The sequence below is a fragment of the Urocampus carinirostris genome, chromosome 19 (genome assembly GCF_059441175.1).
Source record: "Urocampus carinirostris isolate Australia breed hairy pipefish chromosome 19, RoL_Ucar_1.0, whole genome shotgun sequence".
Taxonomy (NCBI): domain Eukaryota; kingdom Metazoa; phylum Chordata; class Actinopteri; order Syngnathiformes; family Syngnathidae; genus Urocampus; species Urocampus carinirostris.
Genome location: NC_142367.1, coordinates 11,186,081 through 11,208,925, shown reverse-complemented (window position 1 = coordinate 11,208,925; position 22,845 = coordinate 11,186,081). Strand labels below are relative to the sequence as shown.

Sequence of the window (22,845 nt, the reverse complement as noted above, 5' to 3'; positions counted from 1 at the left end):
TAGAAGTACACAGTCCAAAAATGTCCTTCATTGAAGTACACAGTCCAAAAATCACAGCAGGCGACACTATTTTTTAAACAAATAACTACTATACTTTAAGCAGCCGAGTCGTCCTTCATTAAATGTCCTTCATTGAAGTATGTACATTTAATCACCCACCAAAATGCACTTTCAAAATAATTAAATTAAATTATGTGCAAGCAAAAATGTGAACACAATAAGCAAAATAATGGCATACAGTACCTAATACATTATGATGTACATTTTACAAATTTACTACACAAATATATTTGACAACCACCAAACAATTATACATTTCAAATGAAAAACAAAACAAACTATTATAGGGTTATTTAAAAATAACGTCATAAACCAACATATTTTATGACTCATTACTCCCTGTTTTGTTCTCCAACCACGTGATAAACGCCAGCTGAATACCGAGTTAATTATGCTTTGACCGCGTGCGCATGCGCTTAGAGGTGGGACGCCACAACAGGTGAAAAGCTTTACAAACTACAGTACACGAAGAAGCGCAGACAAAGCCTGGAAGTCGAAGGAAACACTTTTATTCGTTATCCTCGCCGCCCTAATTTTTATTTCAAACTTTTTTTAAACCGAATTTTATCAATAAAGGGGATGGCTGGCATTCGGGCTTCGACGAGCCAGCTGGAAAGAAGCACACACGCCGCCTTCATCCACGGCGATAATACGCTCTACGTGTGGGGGGGCTTCCAGGTAGGATAACATGCGTTTAAAGACCACAGTTTGAGTACCAAAAACGGATACAAATATTTATTAAGGATTATAGACTCGTTTATTCAAAGGCTGTAGCCAAGCAAAGGCGTTTAAAAACTGTCGATCACAACACTGTTATATTCCCGCCCCCTCGCCAATGGGTCACTGTCAGAACTAGCGTAAAGAAAATTGTGGGTTTTACTGCTTTTCTTAATTTGTTTTTGCAATTTTCAACCTTACAGATCTCTTAAAAACAAAGAGTAACGGGCTCAGATTTTCTTCCCCAGGACCATCATCACCCTAAACGAGCGCACAAGAAAGGAAGAAAATATCTTTTGTAGAAAAAAAATGCATATCGAATTTTGACTTCCTCTACTCTGGAAATGTGTTGTTGCAAAATGTCATTGCCCTACATTCCTGGTGCACCTTCTTATTTTTCTCTTTTTAAAGCCAGAGTCTTTGATATGTGACCAATAGATGGCAATGTGTTGTCTGTTGCGAGCGAAGGCCAGTGGCACAGAGCACTGCGTAGCGGTTAGATGCCAGACAAACATGGCGGCACCCTAAGTGGATTCTGCTGTGTAAAAGAAATAAAAAAAAGTCTCGACTTATTTTTTTATGTACCACTAGGAGGCACTAAATATTACACACTGTCCCTTTAAGTCTTTTGTTACAGATATATCTTGGGAAACACATAATAATATAATAATAATTTCCTTGTATTGTCATTCACATGTTATCTCATCGTTACTGATGTCCGCTACGTTGTTAATCAATGAGAATACATTTCTAATTCTTGTATGACTTAATGTGAAATGTGTGATGATGATGAATGTAGGAGTGCCATTCATCCTGCAGGCAATGTACCAAAACACTCCTTACGTTATCACATGAAACCTGTTATTTTGGTTCCCAAAATTATTTACATTCTCGACACATTACCTAGTCTCGTTTGACATTTTTCGACAGGCGGCATACCTCCGTCAAGCTTGATTGTGTGATTGATAGTTTGCACTTTGACCGATAATGAAAGCAGCTCTGGGAAAAACATCGACTTAAATGTCACAGGCGCCTTTTAACAATCATTGTCTAAAGGTTCATCAAAATGACACAAGATTTGTATTTTTATGTATTTTCATGTCTATGAATGATTTTCAAAATGTGTCTGTTCGTGTCATTTTCCCAGGCCTCTGTCAGTGAGGAAGTCATGCTCCCCAGCGACGAGATCTGGCTGTGTGACTTGGACAGTGGTACATGGTAAAACAATTAAATGAGAATAAAAAGGCGTGCATAGATCCTTTAATGATTACAAACTGGAGCGCAGAGCTATACATACCACATCCTGGGAAAAATGGAAGGAAGTGGGGCACTTCACCTTGTATTTATGGAACACGTCAAAACTAAAAAGCTAACGTTCACATTTTCAACATGGAGCTATACATAGTTTTGATGAATGATACAAGTTATCCTGTTAGGCTGTAATTTTGCAGTTAACTTCTAAAACATTTATTTCTGTTAAGAGAACTGAATTATTTACTTATATAGATAACAGGCCGATATTGATAAATTATATGGCAGGAATTGCTCATATATTTACACTCATCATCTCATCAGCTGCACTGCTTATCCTCAGTAGTGTCGCGGGGGTGCTGGAGCCCATCCCAGCAATCATCGGGCAGTGGGCAGGGGATACCCTGAACTGGTTGCCAGCCAATCGCAAGGCTTACACTCATCATGTCAACTGTCATACTTAGAAAAGTCCCAATCCCCCATCACTTCTGAGTTGTTTTCAGAACTGCGGGCTCCTCAGACTGAGCCTTAGTGACCCTTGGTTGAGTGCAGTGGTTCTCAAATAGTGGGGCGCGAGTGTGACCTCGTATTTTTTATTTTTACTGTCCTAGAATAATGTGCAGTTGAGAAGTTTTCTTCCTCGGGGGCAATGACAGAAAATCATTGAGACACTGGTTTAGTGTGACCAAAACAAGATGGACACTGCGAGAAATGAAGCTCCTTTCGACTATATTTTCAGAATTGATCTAAAAATTGCCACATTTTTACCGCCAGAAATATTTCTTTACTCCAAAAACTTCGTCTAAATTAATTCACTAATGACTCTTTTTTTGGGTGTAATTATTTGACCTCTTGATACAAATGTATTCAGTTTCAACATTGTTTCAAGTGGTGGTATACGTTTGCATTTAGGAAGATGGCCTTGGGTCTCATCGGTATTTGTCAGAACCGTTTTAGACAAAGGGCTGTTGTGAAGTAGGGATTTTCCCAATTAAAAAAATTGGATTTTATCATCGCCAGCCTTGCTAGTATAAATGAATTTTTTCAGACATGTATGACTTATTATAAATAAAAACTTATAACGGAACTGCTCAACTCCAGAACTTTTATTACCTGAATCCAAACAAACTTGTGGAAGAGGTAAAAGCCATTCTTCTTTAAAGTCTAATCTGATTCTGAAAATATCATTAAACAATACTGGCATTCTACAAAAGCTCATTTATGAATTTTTGAAAAAATATTCCTCTCCCTAGGCATCGGCGGGAGATGGGCGGGGACACGCCCCCACAGCTGGTGGACTTTTGTGGCTCCTACATCAATGGCTCTCTTTTCGTCTTTGCGGGATACAACGACCAAACCTATAGCAACCAAGTGAGGCCATTAAAACATCTTTATTTGCAAGTATAAATCTGAGTGCTAACTGCAATGCATACTTACTCGCTCAGATGTTCAGCGTCGACCTCACACAGCATTGCTACTTGTGGAAGAAGGTGACACCCGCCAAAGGAAGCGCCCCCTCGCCGAGGAGCAAACACAGCTGTTGGGTGCACGGAGACCGGTCCGAAATGACTGAATTAGAGAAACTGTTGTATGTTGTGTTTACTCATGATTGTCTTTGTCTCCAGGTTGGTGTACTTTGGAGGCTATGGATGCAAAACGCTGAGCGAGGCGAGAGACCTCAAGTCCACAAACTTTGTCGTTGAAGAGATGACCTGGGTAAAGTTCTTTTTCTTTTTTTTTTCTTGTTTGGTGAGTGGATTTTTTTCAGTTTATTTTATTTTCTGTGATTCAGAAATGATTTTTTTTCATCCCTTTTTCACTTAGTATCTATAATGAATAAAGTATCTATCTATCTTAGGATTTCTTTCCTCCCGTTTCTGTCTTTCTTATTCTGTCATTTAGAAACGATTTTTTTCCTTATTATTCCTCTCTTTTTCCTTTATTTTATCCCATTCTTCCACTTCTTACCCTTTTTCTTTTCTATTTTCTGTTCTTTTTTCATCTCCCCCTTTTTTTTCTTCTGTTCCTTTTCCTACCCCTTACATTTTACTCTCCCTTTTCTCTCCCTTCATTTTACCAGGTATTCCCCTAAGAACACTCAAATGGCCCATGGACCGGCTTTGAGTATTAGCTCACCAATGATGGGTACTTGTGATTTTTTTTTTTAACCTGCACGAGAAACCATTGACATGATCATTGTCTTTAAATACCTAAAAAAAGTCCTCCCAAATTATTTTTAGAATTGGCCCCTAGTTGATCATGTAAATACTGTACATCATTGCCCCTATTCGAGAGATTTTTTTTTTATTGATTGACTGAGCCTATTATAACCCTACTTTAATTGCAACCTGGTAATAACATCAGTTTTATTTTAGAAATTACTATCAAGATAATGGCCTTTTTTGCAAATCACTTCCAAAAAAGTAGTGAGCCCAACTTTCACATTCAGGTGAAAAGTCATTCTCACCTCAGTTAAATCCGAGTGGAAATCATAATTAAAATATTCACTGTATTTTCCTGTGTCCTTAACTCAAGCTCACCATCGGTGACGTGTTGTTTCGCTGCTGGGGCTGGCACAACGAAGTCGACGTCTTTGACACGTCTACTAGCACCTGGAGCGTTCCTAAGACCAAGGTTTGAAAATCGCAAATAACACAAACCTGTCTTTGGGAACGAATTAGAAAAGGAGACATATCCAAACTCGGCAAAATGTGACTGTAATCCCTTTTAATTGTCATATCTCCTGACCAGGGTATGCCCCCGCTTCCCCGAGGCTGCCACGCCAGTTCTGTGGTGGGCAACAAAGGTTACGTCTGTGGCGGCGTGGTGAGTAACCATTTTTTCATGCAATCAACTTCAGTGTTTGGAACGTTACTCACTACTTCTTTCAAAAAGTAACCGAGTTAGTCTATCGTAAAAATAACTAGTTGCCAGGGAAAGTAACTATTTCTGTTATGTTCTGTTAAAAAATAAGTTGTTGTATGTCAAAATATTTGAAATGTTCTGAGCAGTATTTGAATCGTTTGAATAGAGAAGAACAGAGAGGTAGTTGTTTTTGTAAAACCTTGCTGAGAACCAGCTACAAACTCATCCTACACTAAGTAGCACAAAAATAAACGGTACACAATATAATAAAATAACAATTTGCAGTAAACAATACAAAGTGAGTTTAATTCAATCTAGCTCAACTGATCAGTTGTAGAGATGGGGAGTACGACTCTTTTAGAAAACCGTTTTTTTTCAACTTGCCTCACCAGAGAGACTGCTCTTTCGGCTCCCAAATGTCTCTTCAGGTTATTTTTGTTTTTTAATCTATATATTACCATTTATTGTCTATTATAAATGGCTTCAAAAGGGGAAGAGTAAAGTAAAATTAACACTGAAAAACACAGGGAACAAAAATAAAAATATTTCTGAATCTATAAAGAATATCATACAATATAAACTAATTTTAACCTTTTTTTTTTTATAAAATAAAGCCAACTGCACAGAATCTCTGGGGAAAAAATGCATTTGGACCAATCCCAAGAGAACTAGCCATTTTAACATTTATCCCCCTGTTGCAGGGAGGCGCCGAGTTGGACATGTACTGCTTGGATCTGGACCTGTGGAACTGGACTCAGATGTAAGACACACTCAATTGTCATGTTTTTGATATTCTCTTTTGACGAGAATGTTTTCTGGACCCGGGTGCACCAGCGAGTTCTTGTCAGCCCGCGCTCCGCTTAGCCGCTCCATGCACACCATGACGCCCGTCACGGATCACAACCTCTTCGTGTTTGGCGGCCTGGCCTTGAATGGGGAAACGCTAAGTAGGTGGCGTTCATGTTTCTACTAGTGGGTAATGTTTGTTTTTATTGTACAACCCGTGGAATATATTTTTAGCCAAACAGCCTGAGAAGATATTTTATATCATTAACTTATTCCATAACATTTTGAATATGCAAAACTTTTGGATACAAAAACATGAATATTAAATGTCCTCATACTGCTATAAATAAACTAAAAAATATATATATATATCTTGCCCAATTAACAGGTAATGTTGATTGCTTTAAATATTTTTATTTTTTTCTAGACAAAATAAGGAAGATAATACTTAAGTTGGGCAAAATTATCTTATACCAAATAACTTTGCTGCTTTTATTGTTTGTTTTGAAATTTCCTGTTACATTGCAAATAATAAATAAAATATCTTGGCCCTTTAGGAGATAATTGGGTAATTATGCTCAATTTTAGCAGTTATCTTGATTCGGCTTCCTGGAAAATAAATCTTAAAATGAGTACAATATTGTTTTATGGCAGATATTGTTGCTGCTTTTCTTTTTTTTTCATGTTTGCAAATGATAAATTAAATTTATTTATAAAGCACTTTTCAGGCAATGAACTGCAACTCGAAGTGCTGTATAAAGACATTTGGTGTACAATGAGACAATAACATCCCTTTTCCCCAACCAACAACCTGAAACTCCTAATCCACATGCAGAGTGGTTAAAATAAAAACAAAAAATTAACAATATAAATCACAATTATTTGTAGCAAGGCACAGACTAACATTGCGAGGAAAAAAGACCTGAGGTAGGCTCATCCCACACTAATAAGGATGGCAGCAGACAGTGCCAGCCCTAGCAGTAAATAAACACTTCCACTGAAATTGCAGATCGAAGCACATATGGCAGAGCATTCCACAGCACCGGGGCCCGAATGGAGAACTCTCTCGAACCTGAGGATCTCTCATTGGCTTGAGATCACTAGTCGCAGCGATTTTAAAACTGGTGTCATGTGCTTCATCCCTTTTGGCTTTCGTAAGCACACATGCTGCTGAATTTTGTAGTAGCTGCTAGCTGGCAATGTTCTTTTTGAGGGGACCTGAGAGCAGGGCATTAAAATAATATAGATTATATAAAAGCATCAGCTCCTCTGTGTTTGCCTGAAATGGACAGATTCTAGCTATATTTTTCAGATGATAGAACCCAATTTGTTATATTTTTAGGTGGAAAAAATTGAGCCCAAAGTAAAAATGAATACCCCAAATAGGGAATTAATTTAAAAAATGTCGCCACATTAGGTGATAATTTTGCTCATTTTAAGTAGTTCTCTGATTTATTTATGTTTCCTGGCAACATAAATAAAATAAAACTTAACTAGCAAAACTGTCTCGTAAAGTGGATAATATTGCTTTTACTTTTTATTTTTTTAATGTTGGCAAAATGCTACTAATACTAATTTATGGACTGTTTATAATGAAGACATTTACCTTTTTTTTTGTATCACTTGGAGGTAGGGCTGCACGATGAACCAAAATCTAATCAATATCGTGATGTTATGCTATTGTATAATTGCAAAACACTGCGGTTTAAGCCTTGTGTGAGCAGACGGCAACCATTAAAACGCTCCCCAGAATAGAGTGCTGTTTTCTTAAGTTAAAAAGATCTCAACATGATTAACACCAGTGTTTTCAGATTAAGTACCGTTTTTGTACTTTTTTTTTTTTTTTTATACAGGTTACATGGAAATGTAAATAAAAACATTTTTATTTTTCTGACCAATTTTGTAAAAATCCTATAAGTGGCCTGTGCAGTTATTTGGGAGATTTTGTGATTAAGGCCTATACAAATAAACGGGACTTGTATTGAATAAAATATAATTGGGGTTTTCAGGGTTTTTAACAACACCGTAGCTGGTCATTCTGACCTGAGAACCACAGGAGGGTTAAGTACTCACACAAAAAAACTAGCACAGAAAAAAAATTGAAAATCGCATCAAGATTGTAAAACTGGTAGAAAAGATCGCAATTAGTTTTTTTTCCCCCCCCAAAATCCTGCAACCCTACTAGGGGCACTAAACATGACACACTGTGCCTTTAATCTCAATTTTGTCATTCTAGATGATGCCTGGCAGTTGGACACGCTGACAAGAGAGTGGCGCCAGATAAATCACCCTCACAAGCCCAGGTAGCTACAATATGTGATTCGGAATACTGGGAGAAAAACTTCAGAAAACAAAAAAAGTCACAGTGCATTCCACATCCGTTACCTTGAAAAAAGGGGTGGGGCCCAAAGTTTTTAGCTGGAGTTTCTTGTCATATTTTGAAAGGACGTGAACCCTTTCCAACACCTCCCACCCACTCCAGGTACTGACAAATACTTGCTGTCAGTCAATTCGAGGAATCCATAAGACTAACAATCTTCTTGCCCACACTTGACACCCCCGCCCCCCTACCCCAATGTTTGCTGTCAGTCAATACGAGTAAACTGTAAGACTAACAATCTTCTTGCCCACACTTCAGCCCCCCGCCCCCACCCCTAAATGTTTTCACTGTTTTAAACTGCTGTTTACAATCCAAAGCTCCACTTCCTGCTTGTCTAACGACGATCTACTACCAAATCGGATCTAACATCTGCTTCCGTGCAGGGTGTGCCACACCGCTTGTCTTGGGACGGATGATGATGTCGTCATATTTGGGGGGAGTAGCAACTTGTCCATTCTTATGGATTCGGTAGGTCATGTTTTGTTGTTTTTTTATTTAATTGAGCTTGAATAATCAAGTTGTGTGCAGAAGCCATCTGAAAGCTTCCTGCCGTGGTCTTCCTTTCTAAAATTAGATGACAAAGTCAGAACACTGTGGTCCTCCAAGAAGCTCCTGTTTTGCTAGCCGGGTCATCTTGTGCTCCTGAATAAATCACCCCCACGGAGCTTAATTTAGATCTGTTTCCTATGGGACAAACACAGAAGGCCTTCCCCAAATTTTCTTGACCCTAACCCCCCCCAACCAGCATGCCCACACTCATGCATCATTGCAACTTATGTAACAATACAGTCGTTGGAATGTGAAGAACAAATGATGGTATTTTTTTGCAGTGGTTCTCACCTTTCTTTTTTATTCAAATAATGCTTGAAATGTGAAATAAGTTTGAATTTTAGTCAACAGAATAACTTGAAATGAGCTACATTATCTGTAAAATATTTGTGTTGAGTACATAAAAACATTTATTTACAAGAAATTGTTAAAATTGAAAGCAAATTATAAATGTGTTGTTTAAGGGGAAATATTTACTAAAAATCGGCTACATTTAAAGCTGGCATGTCGTATTACTTATTTTAAGAAATTTAACCTTTTCCTTTCACTAAAGCACAACGGTTAATACTTTATTTTTTTTAGTGTAAGATAAAAAAATAGTTTAACAAAAGTTTTAATTAGAAAATAATCCATTTAAAATATGCTCATTTCTAAATTGGTAAATTCTATTGCTTACTCAACAATTACGTTTGAATAAAAAGGATTATTTTCTTACTAAACGTGGAATGTCATCAATTATATCTTATTTAAAATCAAGTCCAAGAACAAAGTTAATGAGAATGTTTAACTAGAAAAGTAGGAAAACTAATCTTTTTAAAATAACCACAATTCTAATTTCCACGCCCAAACTCCAATTGGGCTTACTTTTGTAGAGATGGGCCAGAGCACAGTAGGATTGGCGACATATGCATGCAGCCAGGGGACTAGTCACCGCCCGAAACATAATTATGATGTAATAACATATATTTTATGTTGAAAAGAGCTGTGTATTATTTAACATCCATTGCAGCCTGGTCATCCTGGAAGAGAATTACCTCATGTGCAGTTCCTTCTCAAGGTTTCTTCATTTTCCTTATGCTTAGGTTTTGAGTTTTTCCTTGCCCTCATGTAGGTTTTAGATCAGGGTATGGTGTCATAATAGTCCGTGGTTTGCAATAATCTGTGGTCTGTGCATCCCTTTGAGACTCTTTATGATGGGCTATACAAATAAACATGACTTAATGTACAGTTCTGGTCAAAAGTCTACATACATTTGTGAAGAACATAATGTCATGGCTCTTGAGTTTCCAGTTGTTTCTACAACTGATTTTTCTCTGAATGCAACAGATAGTTTTGTCACAAAAACATTCATGAGGTTTGGTTCTTTGATTACTTTATTATGGGTTAACAGAAAAAGTCAAAATCTGTTTTCACTTCAATTAGGCGCTATTGGTAGCCATCCACAAGCTTCTGGTTGAATCTTTGACCACTCCTCTTGACAGAATTGGTGCAGCTCAGTTAAATATGATGCCTTTCTGACATGGACCGTTTTTCTTTAGCATTTTCCCAAAATTCTAAATGGGGTTTAAGTCAGGACCTTGGGGAGGCCATTCTAACACCCTGATTTAGCCATTCCCTTACCACTTTTGATGTGTTTGGGGTCATTGTCCTGTTGGAAGACCCAACTGCGCCCAAGGCCTAATCTTCGGGCTGATGACTTTAGGTTAACTTGAAGAATTTGATGGTATTCATTGCGTTCTTCACAAGTGTATGTAAACTTTTGACCACAACTGGAATAGACAGCAGGTATTTTTTGCTTATAAGAAATGTTCCACTAAAAGAAACGTGCTCATAATTCTTTGCTATCTACCATATTATTGCTCGTTCTGTATCCTTTTCCTTTTTTGAACAAAAGTTACATATTGTAAGATTTGTTAAAATAAATGATTGAAACTACCTTTGAGAAAATTACGAAAAAATTATGTTGTCACTCGTTCTTGGCAGAAAAAAGAAATGGGGTGTATCATTTTCCTTATAGCTTATTTAATGCCGGACCCTTCTCTCACGTCTCTTACGTGGCTTATGCCCTCCTCAGATCACCGTGCTGGCGTGTCCTCGGCAGACTCACAGCGGCGACGTGTTGATCATCCAAACTCAGCCATACCCGCTCTTCAGGTAAAGTGAGGCGGCAGACTATTTATAAACATCTGTGCTCTCTCGCTAATTAGCTTGCCAAGATAGATGCCTCCAAGGACACGCCATGATAAGCCCCGCCCTCTTAGGTCGTGCTGTACAGCAATGACTCGCTGTATCGCGGTATACTTTCCGTAGTTTCTCTGCTTTGTGCATTTTTGTATTGTAATTTGATTGGCTTGACAGTCGCCCGCCCCCTTTCAGCTTGACGAACCTATATTACACATGTGCAAATCTTTTATAATTTTAAGTTTCTCTAAAAGCCCTGTCAACAAAACGTTCTGGACCAACAAAAGCACAGAAAGGCAGAGGAAGGTGCTTTCTATCGCCAACACAGTTGGGCTTCTTGACTCACTAAACTCTTTGGAGCCGCCTGCGGTTCTTTTGCAGTCCCGAATGGCTCCCCGGTGCTTTTTTATAAATGTTTGATTATGGAAAAGCACCGTATTTTCTGGCACCAGCTATGAAATGCACAATTCAGTCTCGTGCAGGACCGGCCCAAGCCTTCATGGGGCCTTAAGCAAAATTAGATGTGGGACCCCCTATTACTTGATCATTTCTATACCTACTCCGGGGTGGGCAACTATTTGTAGTCAGGGGCCGCATGTGACATGTTATACTTCTATTTAAATAGATTAGTTTTATCAAAATGGTTTTGAAACTACCACAATTAGACCAAAATAGTATATTAGGTCCCTGATTTAGGCACTTCATTTGTTATTTAGTTTTAAAGTATTACTGTAGGCTTTTTTGTTTTTAAGTCGGATATTTATGGAATTTCTGTCGTTTTTTGTAGTGTTACTGTAGTTTTGTTTTTGCACTATTTTTAATATTCTTGAATTTTTAATGTATTTCCATAGTGATTTTTTTAGTATTTCTGTAGTACTTTTGCCATAGTTTTTGTTTATCTGTAGTATTTTTGTACAGCAGTAGTTTTATGATTATACTGTAGTATTTTGTAGTAATACTGTAGTATTATTTTTTAGTATTCTTGAACTATCTCTTGTGTGTTGTAGTATTTCCATACAAGAATGTTGTATATCTGTAGTATTTTTGTTTTACAGTAGTTTTATGATTATACTGTATTTTTGTAGTCATACTGAAATATATTTTTTTCTTTTATCTCTTGTATTTTGTATTATTTCCATACAAGAATGTTTGTTGTATTTTTCTAGTACAATGTTGCTGTAGTTTTTGTAGTTTTGTTGTAAACCTCTTACAGTAGTATTTTGTATAACTATTAGTTTTTTTTATATTATAGTATTATGTATTTTTTTTTAGTATTTCAGTAGAATAATTGATGTATTTCCGAAGTGGTATATTAGTAGTATTCTTGTAGTATTTTTGTCACATTTCTTTAGTATTTTTGCAATATTACTTTAGTTGTCTTTTTGTAGTATTTTTGTAGTAAATGATTATGTAGTAATAGTTTGTAATGTAGTATTACTGTAGTATTTTTGCAGTAATTCTATACTTTTTTTCTTCTTTTTTTTTCTTCAGAAAGCAAAATATGCACTCCGTTTTGAAGCACTAGATTCGATGTTTCGTTTTGTAATTATTGCGTATTTTGTATTTCTGTAGAAGTATTTTTTTGAGTGGACACACAGTGACAATGGGGGGGAATTTTGACCACTCTTGGGGGGTCCCCTAGCGGTTGCGGGGCCCCAAGCAGCCGGTTATGCCTTGGGCGGGCTCGCCTCTCGCGACGCTTACGTCATTATGACGCGCCTTACACAAGCCTTAGAAACTTTCTCGGCCGCGTGTTTCACTATGTGCAGCGTATAAGAATTTTTTTCCGTACCATCTTTTTCAATCTTCTCAGTTTTTATAAATTACTGGCGTGTGCTAAAAACTGTCTCACTGCGTGGCAACTTGATGAAGTTTTCAAGTACGCCCACATGATGGCGACAAAGTATTATGTAAAGTAAAAACGTAGTGTCCTGAAATCCATTCTGCCCCAATTGGTAAGATTTTGTTGTTAAATTTGACAGTACCGCTAAAAAAAGTTCAGTACTTTTATTAAATACGGTTTGTTCTTTGGTTTTAATGTATAAAGTATTCAACCCTCATATTGTACTAGGATTTGGCACCACACTCAATATAAATACAACATCCAAACATGATATGCACCCATTACCATATATTCCTATCGTAATTTGATTTTATGGCCCCAGAAACGCAGTGGTTATCACACTTTATAACCTTGAACGAGTCACTGGAGACTACGTCTTGTGTTTTAAGAGTTTATTACTGTAATAGTTCAAGGATGACTTCCCGAAAGGATCCCTCCACATTTTTAATGTCTGGTGTCCTCCAGGTTATGCGAGGACTTCGTGGGAAAAAACTCTGAGGTTTTCTCTCAACACCTCAGCAGGCTGCCAGTCAAGCTTCGTGCCAAAATCGAGAAGAGAATTCTGTTTTTCTCCAAGGCGCTTGCACCCACCTAAATAACACCGCTTTCTTTTAAAGGTAGGGGGAGTGACACGAGAGTTTATATTTTTTTTACCACGCACAAATCTTGTAAATCTTTTATTGTCATTGTCAGAGTATTTTTTTATCATGCATGTGTTGAGTAATTTTGAAATGTTTATGGAATAAAGTTATGGATTTTTGTTATAAAATTTTCATGTTTTCTCAAGCACGGGATTTCAGAAGAAGCCATTCTTTTTTTCCGTTCGTTTATACGGGGCGCACGTAGTTGGCGGGAAGCATCCCCCTCTGACCCGTGCGCTGGTTACTGCCGAAGATCCAACCCTCGTCGATGATCTCGACGTCCTCGATGACGTCTCCTTCCTTCAGGGAAACCTCGTCCGCCTCCGCCGCAGAGTAGCTGTACATGGCCTGGTAGCGCTTCTGTCTCGGAGCACAGGTTACAGAGTGACCGGTTGGATTTGTTTCTGGGTTTTTCCACACGATTTGCAAGCATGAAAATTAGAGGTCGATCGTTTAGCAGGGGGGCTCATTATCGGCATGATTGGATAAGTGACAGAGTGCTAAACCACTAAAGCAGTAAGAATAACGTTAGAGCGGAGTGAATAGCTGTAGCTCTAACACCCGAGTCATGACATGCCTGTGAATCAAGACCACTGATAATATTGAGAAGTTAAAAAGTCTGGTAGAAAAGTGTGCGTGGGATTAAGAGATAGTATACAAAGTGTACTTAACTTGTTTTAGAGAAGCATGTTTGGGAGAATTTTGATGTATTCGCTCTTAACACAACATTACTCAATCTAGTGTTTGAGTGTGAGCATAAACAGGGATCAGAATTTTCCGCGGATCCGGATTTCCGCTGTTTTTGAACCCCAAAGGCATTCCGACTTTTTCACTGTTTCTCTTGCGTAGCAAACAAATTCAAAATCCGACTGTCTCACTCTTTCCTTTATTGCTCTGGCGCACCCTGGCGGCCGTTAGAAAAATTGGCTTGTTGCTCAAGCTGCAGGGACTGAACTGCATTTGAACTTATCTTGCAGTATTTACAAAAAAATCAGTTATGTGGGCAAATTATTTTAATCTTCTAAAAATGTTACTTAAATGATAAATATAAGCATGGTTTTGGACAAGTAAATTGCCTAAAACCCAGGAGCTTGGGGTGGGGGGTTGTCTCCGCCCTGCTTTATTCCAGGACCCTGGCTATTTCAGCTGAAAATGAAAATCTCCATTCTGATCCCTGCATAAAAAGAACGCTTAAGTGGAAGGCCAAGTCATTAGCTATTACCATAACATTACTTCATCTACCTGGCTCTAAAACAGGAGTGTTAACACTTTTCAATTCAATGTTTTAAGTTAAGTCATGTTTGATGTACTGACGTTTTATTGTATGGCTGTTAAGCCTAATTTTATTTCCTGCACTGTTCGTTTTTACGTGTAAATTGTGTTGAAATATGAATTTACTGTACAGTAAAAGGTTTCAGGGAACTATTCATTTTATTTAAATTTGTAACAAATGTACTTTTTGCAGCATTCAACAATTCTTGTGAAGTTTTAGGCATTTACAGCAAATTAATTTCGGCTCTAAATATGTTATTGGCTTCCTCCTATTACTAAAACCCATATCAGCTGATCCTTGAGGAAAATATCTCGGCAGTATTATGAAGTCAAAAAGGGTGACCTAGGTTAATTGAGTAGAGGAGAAAATGGATTGGGGGGGAGAAGAGGGTATTGTGATATTTTGCAAAAAGTCAATTAAAATCAGTGTAGCTTGAGCAGGCGGGGGTGTAGTAGTAGCCTCTTGGGCGGTCCATCGCTAAAACACAGGATAACTGCTTGTGGCAAAGGATGAATGAAACCAAAACCTGAGGCTAGATTCAGCCATTTTTTTTTTTTTTAAACAATTCGCAGGTTTCTCTTTTGACTCGGATAAGAATGAGTTTACCAATAAATAAACTAATATGAGCGTGCATTGAATTGTACTTCAAGTAAAAAGGGAATAAGTGTCACTATTATTTCAAACACAACAATTTGAAATGTAAAATGTATTCCGAGAGCATAAAGTGAAATCGAAACAATTGAGAAAGTAAATAGAATGTGGATGTAGTATCCTCACCACAACACAAGATGGCACAATATCAGTGTTGAACGATTCGTCCGCTTCGTCGATTATGTCCTGACTCGTTGGTTCTTTTTCACACGGAAATAAAGATACAAAAAATACAGCCGCTATTAAGTTTTAAGACTTTTTTTTTATTACGCTCAAATAATTCGAATGAAATGTCAAGTTACCTTGCCTGTTTTCTGGAGGCGGCGCGTCACTTCGTACTTTGCTGCGCTCGAAATCCTCGTGATACTTAATCTGAACACAGGAGGGCGCCAGAGACATTGCCTTTTGCGCTTACATTGCGGGACTTTGTTCTTGAGTGGTGTAATTTGAATGAACCACGCATGATTCAATTGATGAGCAAGAACATGTAAATAGTTCCTAATTATGGTTTTAACTCTACAAATTATGTTAAACAACTTCTGAAGTCCTTTAAAGAAGCTGACATACTTGGCCGCCATTTTAAAAGGGCATGTGTTCAGATGACCCCCATTTTGTGACTGTACCTTGTCCTGGTGGTGGCTCCAGCACTTAATGGCCGCTTACTGCATGCGTCTGAGGCTTGCATGTGCTGTCACAGAAACCTAAGCTTGATGCATCTTCCACTTTTTTTTCTACAGTTTCCTTCTCTAGCTACTCATGTTAACCAATCGGCTACAGGTTATGGCTTGCCACCAGTTTTATTGCTAGCTGCTCTGGGTTAATCAGGCTTGCATTGTCTTTCAGTGTCATTTGCCTATCATAGTTGAGTTCCATGATTCAGGAATCCGGTGCCTTTTTACCGCTGTTTCCATATCTAGCCTCTTTTGTTAGGCATTCAGCTACACGCTATAGTAGTCATTATTGTTGGCTGCTCCGTATAAATAAAGCTTTCTACACCCTTCGGTATCACTCGCCTTTCAGTGCCGGGTTACGTGGTGCAGGAATGTGATGCTTTTTTCTGTTTCCTTCTTTAGCCTCTCATTTTAGCCATTTGGCTTAAGACTATGGATCGATGTCATTGTTTCGTTGCTCTGTGTAAAAAAAGCTTGCTTATTCAATCCTGTTGTATCTTATATTTATAGTCTGTCACTGTTTTCATTTTCTGCCTTTTTTTTTTAAACTTATTTCTACTTCATTATCTACTTTAAGGCATTTTGGTACACCGAATGGACTGTATGAATAAAGCTCATTTAAAATGGTCTTTCAGTGTCTTCAGCACCTGATCATGCCTGTTAGTAGCTTCTCTCGCTCTATGATAAAGTTGACCGCTTCCACCAGCTCTGACCAACACCAGGTATTTTCTCTTTTCAGCCGCTCCAAGTATATCCAGCTCGATCTCTCTTCTGTTGTTGCTTACAGGGATAGCCCAACCATAGCTTTTCTGTCTTTTTCGAAGGCACAACTTTAGCTCCGTTCCAAGCTACAACGACCTCTGGTGCTGAATTATTATATACAGTACTGTCACTTTGAGTGTGTATTCTTTTGATGTATGGGTCAAATTTAAAAAAAAAAAAATGCAAATTTCCTATAGTCCTTACATTTGCTCCACTGTCCCTTTAATTTTTTGGAACAGTACAAAGAGTGGTAACCTATTCTCGCTTTCTGTATTTTTCTTGATAATAGGCTATTAAACTGCCTTCAGGAGAAAAATATATTTGCAGCTTATAGTCTCCGAAGAGGATCGCAGCGTGGAATGTGCGTGTGTTTAAAGGAGAGACCGAGCGGATGTTCTGGTTGTCCACAGCCGAGATGTTTTGCCCATATAGGGGCTGCGTCGGCGCACAATGACATGACTGAAATGTTCCCGCTCGGCTTTTGCAGCAGAAGACTGTTGCATGATGGGATTGTATAGAAACACACGCAGTCGTCCTAAAAAGGATTGTTTTGAGTTCCTAAAATATGAAAAACATTTGCTTACGTCACTGATTTGCTCTTGCGTTTTCTTCAGTCTTTGCATCTCCGGCGTGTCCACCACCACGCTGAAACCTTTGCCCCGGTTCTTCTCGAATTCCTCCTTGTAGAGGGCCTTAAATTACAATTTTAATACAGATAAACCATTGAAAAATTTGAATTGCTTTTGATTGGAAAAAACATGTATTTTTTGTCACAGTTGCCCAACATGGAGCTCTAATGCAACTAGGCTCGACTTCATGAAATCCTAAAATGCCAAAGTGAGCCTAACTGGCTAGCATACCCTACCTTGGAAAAATTACTATTTCAACTTCCAACTTGATTTACTTTGAAAATGTATGCTTTCTGTCACTAATTTGCAACATGAAGTACTAATCCATCTAATGGTTCAAAACTACTTCCTGTCTCTTCTATGATCTTCAAATTTCATGGCCAGCCACAGCTAGTTAGCCTAGCCTAGCTTGGGAAAAACAATCCGATTTGACAGTCTAAATGTTTTTAATTTGGGGAAAAAAAAACATTTTGGTCAACAATATCCATCATGGAGCACTGTTGCATCAAGCGGCAGAAAATGACCTAATTAAATAATTTTTCATCTGACTAAAATTCCAAAATTAGCCACAGCTACTAAGTGTAGCCTAGCTTGGTAAAGAAATGTGTATATATATTTTTCACATTCCTAATAATTTTATTTTGAAATGATGGTAAATCTATCATAAAGCACTATTGTATCTAGTGACTGTAAATGACCTCATCAAATACTCTTATACTGGCCTAAAATATCAAAGTCAGCCACAGCGTTCTAAATGCTTTTAATTTGTAAAGAAACATTTAAGCTGCCCACCAATATCCAACATGGAGCACAAATAGAACCAGTGGCAGAAAACAACCTCATCAAATCCTCTTTTATTGGTTTAAAATTCCAGTCTGTTTTTCATCACAACTGGTTAGCATAGCTTAGCTTGTGTAAGAATGTAGCATTAATGTTGCTTGAATTGGATTCAAATTAATTATATCTCAAGATCTTCTAAGGTGCTGTCTGAAATTTTACAAATGTATTACTCTCAGCCGCCATTTTCTGGCTTAAAATCATGATTGCAGCTCATGCATCAAGTATGTACATTTTTAAGATGTGTTTGAATCTTTTTGGGGGTTTAGTTATAGTTTGGACAGGCCTTTTCTTACTTTCACCATTTTCATACTACAGTGAGAAAGAACTGATGACCAGCATTAAATCACTCTTCTTTCTTCACTTACAAAAGTCATGTCATTTAGCAAAGTGTAAAAGAAAAAACACAATTTCATAAAAATTTGAAAAGGGGACAACGTTTGCTCACCCAAAATCAAACATGAAGCACTAATGCATCTAGTGGCAGAGAAATGACCAGTAATTTCTTTGTATTTTTTTTTTTCACCTGGCTGTTGAGCATGCTGAGCTGCTTGAGGCGGAGGTTCTCAGGAGTGTCGGCTACTGTGGTGAAGGAGGTTTTGGGGTAGTGCCTGTATATGTATATATTTTTTTCAGAAAGTAAGCATTACTTCCCATGACGACAATACTTACAAATCAAAAACTCACATGCTGCAATACGGCCTCTTGTTGAAACCCTTGTAGTTGTTCATGCTCAGCGCCATCTTGCACACGTCGCAGCTGAAACAACCTTTGTGCCAGTACTATGCGCAATGAAAAATGCAGACGTTTATTCATAGTTTTTTAAAGAATAATTATGTTCATTTTAAGTATTTTTCTCTTTTTTTCGGCTTGAGTCTTATTTTCAAGACCATAAGGCGAACATAAGTCTCAGATTTTCTTGAAGCTGTGCCTGTGTGTCATGTAAAACACTGGATGTAAGGTTGGGCACTCGCCCTGAGACTGGAAGCTGAGACGTGGCCAAGTCATACCCAAGACAACCTTTTTGGTGAATCCGATGTTTTCGTAAGATTGTTCACATTTCCCAAAAAATGCAAATGTATGCATGTGTTGTCACAGAAACCGAAGATTGATGCATCGCTCACTTTTTCTACAGTTTTCTTCTCTAGCCACTTGCATTAACCATTTGGCTACAGGCTTTGGCTTGCCACTATTTTTTGGTGCTAGCCGCTTCAAGTTAATAAGGCTTGCTTTGTCTTTAAGTGTCATTTGTTATATGATTCAGGAGTCCAGCGCCTCGTTTTCCCACTGTTTCCTTATCTAGCCTCTTTTGTCAGCCCTTCGACATGCAGTCTCCTGTCACTTTTAAGCATCTCTTGCGTGGAAACGGATGCGTGAGGCAATGCATTGTTAGCGGAAGTGCTCATGGATGCTATCGCCATAACGTATCTAGCAATTTCAATGTTATTGTGCTACTAGAGGCAGAGCAGTCCCCCCAAATATTCGTTAAATCTAAAACCTCACTTTCCCTCTATTGGATGCGCTCCGTGTTTTCGTCAGCCATGGTGTGTTGATTTCTACACTACGTGGAAGAAAAGGAAAACCGAGCAACTGCGTGAGAGTTGGTTGTAAAAATACGATTTTATATATATATATATATATATATATATATATATATATATATGGATGTTTTGCCTCATTTTAAGTAATATATAATTTTTTCGTGTTTTAAATCTTTTTTGCTTATATATATTGGCTCACGTATGTATTATTTTTCCTATTTATCACTCCATTTATATTCACTTTATTTCCTAATAAGGCCCATCATTTTTATTTAGTTACTAGCAGTATTATCTTATTTATTTTTTTACTATTGACATAAAAAAGTCTAGTATAATTTAGCTAATGTAAAAGATCATACTGAGTTTTTTGAGGTAAAAAATGGGTATTATACACAAATATTTAAGGTAGTTTTAAGTATTATTTTTCTTTTTCCATGTTTATATACTTATTTGAGTGTAATTTGGCGATTTTAAGTATTTTTATTTTTTACTCCATCCATAATTTAGAGTATAATTTTGTATTGTTTTTTTCCCATTGATATTTTTTCAAGTACGTATAATTTTGCTTATTCTTTAGTATTTTTCTCATTCAGTTTATCCAAAGTTTTTCAAAATATAATTTGGTTCAAATTATTTTCCCTTTCTTAAATCAAAATTTACTGGTATGATTTCACACATTTTATTTGGATTTTCCCATTTAATTCAATTTATTTATGCTGTATTTCAAGCATAACTTGGCCCATTTTAAATATATTTTATTACATACATTTATTTTATAGTATAATTTGGCTCATATTAAATATTTTTCTTTTTAACTTTTTTTTACAGTATAGTTATCCATTCTTATTCCATTTAAAAAATACTACAATAGAAATATAAAATGAAAAAATAATATTATATCGTATTAAAATATTTAAAGTACGTTTTTTTTTTTTTTTTTTTATTATTCTTTAATAAAAAAACTTTGATTTTAAAAATAAATAAAATTAGAACAGAGATACTGTATGAATTAATACTGTATGAATTAAAATGTGAAAAACCAACACTATAAAACAATATAAATTACTTAAAAATAATGGAAATACAAATAACGTGAGCTTCTGCTAAAAAATATATTTTTATGCTAATATATATTTTATAATACTGTGCGGAGTTTGTATGTTCTCCCCGTGCTTGCGTGGGTTTCCTCCGGGCACTCTGGTTTCCTCCCACATTCCAAAAACATGCATTTCAGGTGAATTGGCCGCTCCAAATTGTCCCTAGGAGTAAATGAGTGAGCGAGTTGTCTGTCCCCGTGTGCCCTGTGATTGGCTGGCAACCAGTTCAGGGTGTCCCCTGCCCACTGCCCAATGATTGCTGGGATGGGCTCCAGCACCCCCGCGACCCTACTGAGGATAAGTGGTGTAGCTAATGAGATGAGATGAAATGAGATGTTTTGGTATGAGTAAATGGGTGCCGCATTGTGTTTCCAAGGTTTATTGTCGCTTGAAGGGGAATTGTTATCATTAATAAGCAGGATTGGGTAGAGTTACTTTAACTTGATTACTTTCAATTACTTTTGGATTACTCCAATACCAAATATGCTAATAAAAGACAAAAAAAACTAAATATGAATAAAATGACTACATTTTGTGCGGGCTTGGGGAGTAACGTAATACATGGAATGGCAAAAATGATGTTGGCAAGCTGTTTGGATTTATTGTCATTTTGTTTCTGTCGCATTTTATGTTAGTTTTGCCGGAGATCAAAGAGATCAAAGCCAGGAGAGAAAGCTTACCACGTTTTGTGAGTCATAATTGTATTCAAATTTAGTTTCTTTTGTCTTTCATTAGCATGTTTGGTATTGGAGTAATTCAAAAGTAATTGAAAGTAATCAAGTTAAAGTAACCCTACCCAACCCTGTTAATAAGGAGAGCAATTGACTAAGGTAAACCACAATTTACCCAAAACGAGAATAAATGGAATAAAATGATAACAAACGAAGATATTCACCACTTTTCATCTGAAATATAAATAGTTACATCAAATAATAATGAATACAAAAATATCAATGGTAAACCTTTTACCTTGTCGAGACAGTTGATTTTCTCGGTGGGGTACACCGGCTTCGTGCATCTCCCACACGGTGGATTCATCGTCTTGCCCAATCCCCCCAAAAAGGTGGAAAAAAGTGAAATAAAAAGTTGAAATAAAATAACTAATACGTCCGAATGTGTTTTGGAGACGAACTGGGCTGAATTCGTCACACGCCAGTTTAATACGCGCCTATGACGTCACTTGTAGGCGGGGTCAACGTCGGAACGGGTCCCAATTCAATCACCCTGAAGGAAAACCGGCAAGACCTCGTACGCCAAATGACGTAATTTTGGTGTCAATTAAAGGATGATGAAGCTCTTTTGATTTACAGAAACGTTCCCAGGATGGAGAGGAAGACATAAAAGACGTCGTCAGTTTGTTTGTAAGTGAATGTGCACACGTTGGTTTCAACGAGTGATGGTGTTTTGGCGTCGTTTGCTGGATGCTTTCGGAATTACACATCCGCCATTTTGTTAGCTTGTTTTTTAAAAACGATATCGATTTTTCACTCTTGGTCTAAGATATGGATCATATTGGTAGTAGAGTTCACCCCTTTGTATATAGCCTACCCCTTGTATCCCTCGCCATATACTGCTTATTTTGACATAGTCCTGGATTGTTTGATATTGGGGGTATAGCTCAGTGGTAGAGCATTTGACTGCAGATCAAGAGGTCCCCGGTTCAAATCCGGGTGCCCCCTCTTTTTTTCAACGTATAATCATTTGGGAAAAATCAAGTAGTTTTATAAACGTTTGTAGTAATTAATCTTTAACAATATTAACGATATTTTTAATGCTTCAAAACTATTGAAAATAGTAATATTTGCAGACGACACTCACAGTTTCTTCTCAAATGATAACTATATTGATTTGGTAACCTGTTTTAATCGTGAATTAATTAACCTAAAAGTATGGATGGATATAAATAAATTATCTTTACATTTAAATAAAACCAAAGTAATATTTTTGGTAATCGCAAGGCAAATGAAGATTTAGAAGTAAAAATGGACGCTGTATCAGAAATTAAGTTTTTAGGGGTCATAATAGACAATAAATTAAGCTGGAAAACACATCAGACACATACAAACTAAAGTATATAAAAGCATTTCAATAAATAATAAAGTCAAATTTAT

The 22,845-nt window shown here is 37.1% G+C and overlaps 2 protein-coding genes, 1 long non-coding RNA gene and 1 other non-coding gene across 4 annotated transcripts in view; 3 read left to right on the top strand and 1 right to left on the bottom strand.

Moving 5' to 3' along the window:
* The first annotated feature begins 455 nt into the window (after nucleotides 1–455).
* LOC148347293 (kelch domain-containing protein 1-like) lies at nucleotides 456–13,401 on the top strand. Its single transcript, XM_088322916.1, has 13 exons — nucleotides 456–738; nucleotides 1,925–1,995; nucleotides 3,282–3,399; nucleotides 3,474–3,586; nucleotides 3,654–3,744; nucleotides 4,564–4,662; nucleotides 4,780–4,854; nucleotides 5,595–5,653; nucleotides 5,728–5,840; nucleotides 7,916–7,982; nucleotides 8,443–8,527; nucleotides 10,683–10,762; nucleotides 13,098–13,401. Exons 1-13 carry the CDS (start codon nucleotides 640–642, stop codon nucleotides 13,225–13,227), a joined length of 1,200 nt encoding a protein of 399 aa, XP_088179042.1. The 5' UTR covers nucleotides 456–639; the 3' UTR covers nucleotides 13,228–13,401.
* Nucleotides 13,297–21,957, bottom strand: LOC148347292 (LIM and SH3 domain protein 1-like). The gene is made up of 7 exons (XM_088322917.1): nucleotides 21,704–21,957; nucleotides 18,784–18,878; nucleotides 18,623–18,707; nucleotides 17,215–17,322; nucleotides 15,500–15,569; nucleotides 15,324–15,397; nucleotides 13,297–13,633 (listed from the first exon to the last, which is right to left on the bottom strand). Exons 1-7 carry the CDS (start codon nucleotides 21,770–21,772, stop codon nucleotides 13,460–13,462), a joined length of 675 nt encoding a protein of 224 aa, XP_088179043.1. The 5' UTR covers nucleotides 21,773–21,957; the 3' UTR covers nucleotides 13,297–13,459.
* The window catches only part of LOC148347290 (uncharacterized), a 13,899-nt gene continuing 12,991 nt past the window's right edge, over nucleotides 21,938–22,845 (top strand). Inside the window, exons 1-2 of the long non-coding RNA XR_015847807.1 lie at nucleotides 21,938–21,982; nucleotides 22,045–22,095. This is a non-coding gene — a long non-coding RNA (uncharacterized LOC148347290). The remainder of the gene's footprint in view (nucleotides 21,983–22,044; nucleotides 22,096–22,845) is intronic.
* trnac-gca (transfer RNA cysteine (anticodon GCA)) lies at nucleotides 22,342–22,413 on the top strand. Its single transcript has one exon. It is a non-coding gene; the product is annotated as a tRNA-Cys (tRNA).